This window comes from Halyomorpha halys, unplaced genomic scaffold (genome assembly GCF_000696795.3).
Source record: "Halyomorpha halys isolate HHAL.00 unplaced genomic scaffold, Hhal_1.1 Scaffold57.1, whole genome shotgun sequence".
Taxonomy (NCBI): domain Eukaryota; kingdom Metazoa; phylum Arthropoda; class Insecta; order Hemiptera; family Pentatomidae; genus Halyomorpha; species Halyomorpha halys.
This window is the reverse complement of record NW_027110347.1, coordinates 118,570-127,647: the sequence shown is the minus strand read 5'-3', so window position 1 is coordinate 127,647 and position 9,078 is coordinate 118,570. Positions and strand designations below refer to the sequence as shown.

The window sequence follows — 9,078 nt, the reverse complement described above, 5'->3', positions numbered from 1 at the left end:
AAGGTATAAATTTGGTTCCAGTTTCCCCTCCCTTCCCATGGCCTAAGTAACAATAGATTTATTATGAATGGCAGAAATTTAATATTTTCAATTATGTTTATAAAAATTATTGTAATTTTTAAATTATTCAACTTATACATTTTTCCCAGTTATCCCAGATAGCCTTAATACTCAATTAATTTAAAATTTTCAGATGACATGCCTGCTGGTCAAACTCCACATACAGTGACGTTATATGCACACAATGATCTTGTTGATTATGTTACTCCTGGTCAAAGAGTAAGTATTACAGGGATATATAGGGCTGTCCCTATGCAATCTAATCCTCGTACAAGAAATTTGAATTCAGTTTATAGAACATATGTCGATATCTTACACATTTCTAAGATTGGGACATCATGCATTCGGGACACCGATAGGTAAGCTGATAACTAGCTATACATTGCTACTACTCCATATAGTTTTGTTACTGTAAGTACCTGATTATGATGATCATATTTTGTTCTTTTAGCACTTTTAAACCTACAGCTGAAAGATTGGAGCTTTTGACGGCACTAAGTAAAAGGCCAGACCTCTATGAACGATTAGCAAATGCTATTGCCCCATCAATTTTTGAAAATGAAGATATAAAAAAAGGAATTTTGTTACAGTTATTCGGTGGGACAAGAAAAACATTCAACAGTTCAGGACGAACTGCTTTTAGGTAGTCCACCTTTTTTTAGCTATAGTATGAATAAGGTTTGTCTCTCTAAAAGATTTTCATTTGACGATTTGAATAGTCAGGGTTTCTTGTAGACATCCTGTAAGTACTTACCATTAAAGTCTGAGAATTCCACAAGCTAGTGGACACAAACACTTTCTCGAATCAGAATCATTTGTCACAATAAATTTATATAATAGAGATATATAAACAAGTATACATATGAGACCTCACGCATATTAAATTGTGTACATAGATCTTTCATTATAAACAATATTTGATACTGTTATAAGAGCTCGTAGAACTACGTCTCTTTCTCTTGGAAACTAGCATATATAGTAACCGTCCTTGTTGTATATTGCCTTATTAGATTTTATAAGCAAAGAGGTTTATTAAACTTTACATATATGAGCATCCCATGTTGCGGCATCTCAATATCTCATAAATAAAGGACTCAAAAAAGTTGCACTAATATTTTTTTGTGATAAATCTCTTTTTTGAGGAATGTATCACAAAAGAAAACTAAATTTATTGGGCTTCTGAATGATTAATATTTTGAGTTTTGTCTCCTCTTTGTAATAAAATTAATACATTTTTAGGATTTTCGTTTTTTTGGCTTATGCCTTATATCTCATGTTTCTTCCTCTATAAAACTTTGTTAGCCCAATAAAGTAGTGAATTTTGACCAATTAACTTAGTGAAATTTCTTTCATTAACCATGGGTATAAAGTTTGTACTAAATTTTATTTTGGGGAGATGATGGTTGGGGATGTGGTCACCAAAAAATATACAAATAAGCGAAATCTATTCATTCTCCACATGTTAATTTACAGTCAACCATTAGCACATCATTGTAAATCTTATTTTCCTGATTTATTGATGATTATTGTACTGCTTTGTTCCTATCTCATTGATGATTCTGCTTTGTTCCTATCTTATTGATGATTATTGTACTGCTTTGTTCCTATCTTATTGACGATTATTGTACTGCTTTGTTCCTATTGGCCATATCCTAAAGTCAATCCCAATAAATCTAACTAATCCAAAGAGGATTTGTCAAATCGAACTGGTAGTTCCTGAAATCAGTATGTTCAATAAAAAACTCTTCAAGTTTATTTATTGGTGTATTTCCTGCCTTCACCCCACCCCCTCCCTCCCTCCAAAAAAATTCTGTATTTTTATATGAAATTCATAATTTCTCTTAAACTGAATTTCAAGATGTATTGAATATTTTTAATTGTATTTATTCTTTGAATCTAGGTCTGAGATCAATATTTTGTTATGCGGTGATCCTGGAACGACTAAGTCCCAACTTCTGTCACATGTATACAACCTTGTGCCTAGGTCACAGTACACAAGTGGAAAAGGATCCTCCGCTGTCGGGCTTACTGCTTATGTAACTAAAGATCCCGAGACAAGGCAACTAGTCCTTCAGACGTAATTATCATTTTATGTATTTATGTTTATTATGTATCTTTCTATATTCTAATTCAATTTTATTTATATCAGAGGAGCATTAGTATTGGCTGATAATGGTGTCTGCTGTATCGATGAATTCGACAAAATGAACGATGCTACCAGAAGTGTTTTACACGAGGTAAGTTGCTTACCGCTTTCACCCAGTGGCAACAACTTGATGTGCCTATTTCAATCAATCTAAAGGACTTATGTTGATTTTTATAAATAAAAATAGTTTAGGTTTTATTAGACTCTATCTCATTTCTTGTATCTTTGAATCCCACCTCACCAGTTGAAAATTCCTACAAGTTTATTATTATTATAGATTTATATTGCAATGCTAATTCCAAAACCTAATAACATATGTGGTTAGGAATTAATTTGGCGAATACTATTATTTAATTAAATGAATATTTATACCTAACTCTAGGTAATGGAGCAGCAAACGTTGAGCATTGCAAAGGCCGGTATTGTGTGCCAGCTCAACGCCAGGACTTCTATTTTAGCAGCTGCTAATCCTTTGGAATCAGAATGGAATAAGAATAAGACCATTATTGACAACATTAGACTTCCGCACACTCTTCTGTCTAGGTATTAATAGTTGTTTATTTTATATTTATTTGTTATATCTAGTGTTAATACTTAACACTTCCTCCTTGACTTTACATATTTTTTATTGTTATTTCTTAAAATGAAGAGATATTCAGTTGTTTCAATTATAGTCTATTTAGAAAATAAGTAGTCCAGAGAGTTGGTAACATTTTTATATTACCCTTCTCAGCTGACATTCCATTTACTGCATAGACCATTTAAAGTAACAATTCTTTTTCAATAAATTAAAATTATCAATTTTATTTTAAAAATTGGTAAAGATTAATGATGTTTGTATTTTTTTAGATTTGATCTCATCTTTCTAATGTTGGATCCTCAAAGTGAACACTATGATCGCAAACTTGGGAAACATCTTGTTTCGTTGTATTATCAGTCCAAAGAAAAAGAACAAGATGAATTAATGGTATGTATTTTTATTTTAAAATAGTTGAAAATTAATTTAATTTCTAAAAATATATTATTGGCTAAGAAGCTATATCTTCCTGGATCAATATCTGCAAAAAAATTATATTACAGTACATACAAAAAACTGATTTTGTAATGGAACTAAGAATTTTTTTTTTAATTATTGCATTTTTCTTCAAGGAGATATATTAAAATGCAATGATTTTCAACTATTCTCTGTCAGCGATTTGTCACCAGAAAAGTTCTCATCATATATTAGATGTGATATTCTTTCATTCACGCACGTATATTAGCCTCCCAGTCCGACCAGTTAATGGACGTACAGTTTCATGATATTAACACTTTAACACTTCTCAGGCCATAGTATCTGTTTGGGTTCCTCATTTTTAATTCTAATAAACAGCAGCAATCTAAGGAGAGGTGACCATGAACCTTCAGGCGGGCTTCCTTCAAATTTATAAAAAGAAAGAAAATTACAGCACCTCAAGTTAGTGAAAAGGCTTTATTTTTATGGCAATATTCATTGTAAGCTATAAATTTAAATACAGTTAAAGCATAATTTGTGCAGAATTTAATATTTATCGTGGATTTATTATTTCATATTGCGTGGAGTCCTCAATATGATCGAGACCATATGGTGTGAACCTTAAATTTGCTGATTTATCAAACCAGCAAATGATGTTATAAAATGTTTTGTCCTTTATGCAGAAGAATTTGTATACAGGAGATTCTGACAACTCGAGATAGTATATGTGCTTATTGAGTTTATGTTGTCCAGTGAATAGACTCAACTGTTCTAAGCATGGCACCCATTTAAGTCTTGCATTATTATGTTGTTTAAGATTGCTTTTTGCTGCATTTCACTCCTTTACAACTGTTAAACTTGTTGTGGGGCTCTTAAGTGCTCCTTTGTTGCCTATCAGTGCGAATTGTTATTAGTCTGTATTTCAATCCTTCCTCTGATGTCAGTGAAAGTATTTCTATTGTAGGGCCATCTGTAGCTGGGGGAGTTAAGGCTAGGTCCCTGCAACCTCAGAACTGGAGCAGCACCAGTTCGAATCCAGCCTGGGGGTTCAACTTTTATTTTTGTGGTGGTTCCACAAAATGATAACTTGAACCCCCACTATGGTTAGGGTTAGAATAGGATGGTGCACTCTTTATTAACTTAACCCCTCCTCCCTCCCTTCTCCCCATCAAAACTTCTTTTATAACTACTCATTTATTTGATAGAATAAAGTTCTTGGTATTACAAAGAAACTGACAAGTAATACTGTGAGACGTGGAGGCAGATTACTCTCTTTTATTCAATGAAACAAAGGGTACTAAATGTGATCATTTTTCCCTGTATCTTTCAAATTTAAGTCTTAAAATATTAACACAAATACATTTTTTTTTTGTTTTATCCCTGCTACAGGACCAATTGGTGCTACGAGATTATATTACATACTGCCGTGATAACCTGATGCCATCACTAAGTCCAGAAGCTTCCGAGCATCTTGTTTGCGCCTATGTCGAAATGCGACGAGTTGGCAGTGGGAAAGGACAGATCAGTGCTTATCCCAGGCAATTGGAATCTCTCATAAGATTATCAGAAGCTCATGCTAAAATGAGAATGTCTGAAATAGTTGAAGTTGTTGATGTTCTTGAAGCGCAGAGGTAAGTCAGTTTAATCTATTTGATTATGAAAAACCTCTATAACTTAAACAGTGAAGTTCTTCGGTACCCACCATGTTCACTAGATCTGTCAGCGATTAATTTCTATTTCACTAGAACTGTTTGGCAGGCTGATGATCTATGTTTTCTAAATCAGTTGTTGCTAATTATAACTCATTACCAGCCTAGTCTGCGTTCAGTGTCTGTGTGGACATTAGAATATTAGTTGTGGTTATTACAGTTTATGACCAGCCTTGCCCGCGTGTTTAGGCATTGTGGTTTTAATGTGGTGGCCATTCGTGTTCGTACAGTGCAAATTGGCTATTTTTATATTGTTGCTTCATGAGTGTTAATTGTGATTAATATAATATTGTCCACCGCCTTTGATGAGTACCATTTTGGTGACTAATTTAGTTAAAATATGACTATCGAATAAATTACTAAGCCAATTTAGACCTGGGCCACTAGAAGATGCTATTCACATCAGTAGCCTTACACTACTGTTCAGCCAGACATATCTTCCCTTGGAGTTGATCATCCTTTCTTCAGTGCTGTTTCTTCTTGTCTCTGACCCATCAGATTTACCACCACAGTAAATAATAGTCGCCTAGTATTTTATTTTATGTATAACTATTAATTATGTAAATTCGTTAATTCATTTTTTATCATTTAGTTTGCTAATTTTATTTTGTCTTAAAGGCCTTTTTGTTTCAATCTTTTATTTTGATTATATGTTTACGTTTGTAGTTAACCTCACCAAATAAATGTTTATATTCTCACTGATAGATTATTCAAAGTAAACAACAATGGTTCCTATTTATCCCTCTTCACTTAATCTACTGGTGTTCCTCAAAGTAGTTTCCTGGGTCCCATCCTCTACCCCATCTTTACAGCTGACATCTCGACCAATCCTAACTAGCCTTACCATCTATGCCGACGACACATGTGTGCTTACAGTTAATAATAACTCTTTGATTGCTTCCCAAACTCTCCCATCCCATATCACAGCCCTCAAAGAAGAATTATGTCGTAATTGGAGGATTAAAGTTAATACTAACAAATCCCATCTAATTTACCCTTTATCGTAAACCTACCAACTGCCCTACTGTCTCCTTTATAATTTTATACTTACTCCATAACTATAATAAGGCCTATCTAGACATATGGAGTTGAGCTTTGGGGTTCTACTAAATCTTCAAATTCCTCTCACATTCAATCTTTACAATCCAAAATCCTCAAGTCTTCTTACTTTATCACAAATAAAATCATTCACAAAGGCCTTAATGTTCCTTAGGTGACTGATCTAGCCCGAACCTGAAACCAATCCTTCCATTATAAACTCCCTAACCGCTTGTTTCTAACCTTGCTTCCTCTTTCATTTCTGAGGCACCTAAAAAGAAGCTTGCCTCGAGACCTTTTAATGTAGAAATATTATAAGAGCTACCAATGGGTAGTTTTTCTACATGCTTGTATCACTCAATCTTACTTCAAATTTACTAGATGTATTTTTATGTTAGTACAGTTGTAAATATCAATAAATAAATAATAAAAAAAATCCTATAAATCTGAAATTACTGTGAAGCAGTGAAACTACCGTAAAATAATTATGAACATTAGTGCTTTCGATACAAATAACAAAAATTTCTCAAAACTAATCTGGATGTCAATGGGAAGTTTTTCGTTTTGCTGAAAATTTCCTAAATTTAGATGCTAGATGCTTCATTTAAGTTATGATGCTTTCATTATTCCTCATATCGCACATAGTAATCGTTCTATTAAGGCTGAATTCCATATAATTCATTGTATAGAGTTCAATAAATTAGTTTTTGAACTGCACTATAACAAATCCATCTATATCATGATTGTTTTTTAAAACCCCTTGAGGTTTTTTATCTTGAGATTCTATTTAATTCATGCTACAACATGTCTATTTATCCATCTATTTGTCTCTTTATTTTAACCTAAGAAATTCACTAAATATTAATAATTTAAGTACTGTTTTATTAAATGAAAAATGGCTTATTCAAGTTTCATGTATGATGCCAAACATTCAATGATTCTATCTAAAAGTTTACATTAATTAAATAATTTGTCGATAGCCTATAAAATTGCCTGTTGATAGGTTGCATAGAGAAGCTTTAAAACAATCTGCGACCGATCCTCTGTCTGGTAAAATCGATGTCAACATCTTGACCACTGGTTTGAGCACAGCTGCTAGGAAGAAGAAGCAGATGGTCGTAGACGGCCTCAAGACCATTATTGAAAAGAAGTCTGGTCCTGCCACTCTTATGTATCGTAAACTTTTTAATGATCTGAAAGATGTACTTCAAGTGGTATGTATTATGTATAAGTATGTTATATATTGGTAATAAATGTATTTTGATATTTGTCTTGACTAAAAAACTGAATAAACATTTTATCTACCATTGTACCAGAAGTGGCCTTTTAAAAATATTTTTGTAGTCTGAATCATTATTTTTTTTGTAATAACCAATTTCAAGTGAGTTTTTATGAACATTAGTTGATTCAAAATGCTTTCCTTATATTTAAAACTACAACTATTTATTTTTTTAATATTTCTTACTTCCATTTTCTTTCAAAATTTGCAATGGAATAGTGAATTATTTTTGGAAAGAAATTTAAATTTGAATTTTTTTTCATTGGGTATGAGTTCTTCCTGGATCAAAATAAATTTAACCTGAAATGGACAAAATGTGATTTGATCTGGAGGTCTCCTTATTTACTCATTTATTTTATTTTGAATCTTGTATTACTTAACTTAGGCCTCATGTAACCCTATGATTAGGACAAAACATTTAAACTACATTGTCTTTCCATCCAAACCATATTGTCCTAAATAATTATTTATTGCTAAATAATTGATTTTCTTCTTTCTCAATGGAAAGTTTTTATTGATTTTAGGTCGTTTCACGGGACATGTTTGATGAGGCATTGAAAGAATTACAGGAAGGAGGACTTGTGAAAGTAACCGGGAGGCAGTCGGTCAAAGTACTTGGTTGAAAAAAATAAGTTTCTACTTAATTTGATTCGTTTTTAAAGAAAACTATAATTTGTAATATTTGTTCATAAAAAATTTGTTTTTGTAATATTTTATCCCTTAGATTTTGTAAAAATCCTTTTAAAAAATAAATCTATACTTTATTTAATTAATTTTTAAATTAAAGTTAAAATTGTAACTCATATTGATTAAAAATGTGTTTTACATATACAGGATGTCCTGGCATGCTTGTCTCTCTCCTCCCCCCTCTCCCATTAACCTCTATACTTTTTTTTTAATTTTGATTTGATTTTTTTTTTGGGTCAAGAGTGTATCATTAATTTTCTAACCTTCTCCAGCACTAATTCTGGAATTTCTAATGGAATGGAGTGCTTATTTTATGAACTCTGATAGAAATCGGATTTTAAAACAAATTCACATTGAATAAAACATCCTTTTTTGATTCAACAGATCCTGAAGGTGTGAATTGCCAAAACCTGAAAACAATGGGCACATAAACTGTATGGAAAATTGAAAGAATATATAGAACAAAACCATTTTAGAATCCAATTTCCTTTTAAATTCCTTAACAGGAAAAAAACCGGTAAAACATTGTTTACATTTCCATGACGCGTAAGCTCAAAAAAGTGCCCAATATGTATTTGTCTTAAAAACTAATTTAAGATCAGAACCCATAAAAAAAAAGGTATCCTATTCCACAAGAAATTCCATAGTTTAGAAAATCAACAATAACTAGAAAATACTTGCTCCTTTAAAAACCAGCAAAAAAACAAATCAAAATTCCAAAAACTGTTAACTTTATGGGGGGAGGGGAGAAAATGGGGTGCACCTATATACTAGGACACCCTATATATACATTTTTGTATTATAGCATTCTGTTCTTAATTGTTTTGTTAGAAATAAGTTCATTCTTCATTTGATTAATTTTTAAATACAATTTTAATTTTTAATACTTGTTGAATTAAAATATGTTTTTAATACTTGTTGATTAAAAATGTTTTTTTCTTTATTTTATTCTTAATTTGCTTTAAAAATCCTTGAAACATTGAGTTAATCATTTATTGTTAAGAACAATTTGAATTTGATTCAAATATCCTTGTAAAAATGAGTTATATTTCATTTTATTCAGTTTTAAATAAAATTTATATTTGTTGATAAAAATGTGTTTAAGATTTTATTCTTGAATTTGTTGTAAAAAACCCTTGAAGAAATGAGTTCATACTTCATTTTT

The 9,078-nt window shown here is 31.5% G+C and overlaps 1 protein-coding gene across 1 annotated transcript in view; it reads left to right on the top strand.

Moving 5' to 3' along the window:
* The window catches only part of dpa (disc proliferation abnormal), a 17,822-nt gene extending 9,318 nt beyond the window's left edge, over positions 1-8,504 (top strand). Inside the window, exons 7-15 of the mRNA XM_014438397.3 lie at positions 194-419; positions 512-703; positions 1,961-2,137; positions 2,210-2,297; positions 2,589-2,749; positions 3,056-3,173; positions 4,590-4,831; positions 6,951-7,161; positions 7,751-8,504. Coding sequence (XP_014293883.1) covers positions 194-419; positions 512-703; positions 1,961-2,137; positions 2,210-2,297; positions 2,589-2,749; positions 3,056-3,173; positions 4,590-4,831; positions 6,951-7,161; positions 7,751-7,849 — 1,514 coding nt within the window. The 3' untranslated portion in view covers positions 7,850-8,504. The remainder of the gene's footprint in view (positions 1-193; positions 420-511; positions 704-1,960; positions 2,138-2,209; positions 2,298-2,588; positions 2,750-3,055; positions 3,174-4,589; positions 4,832-6,950; positions 7,162-7,750) is intronic.
* Positions 8,505-9,078: the final 574 nt, after the last annotated feature.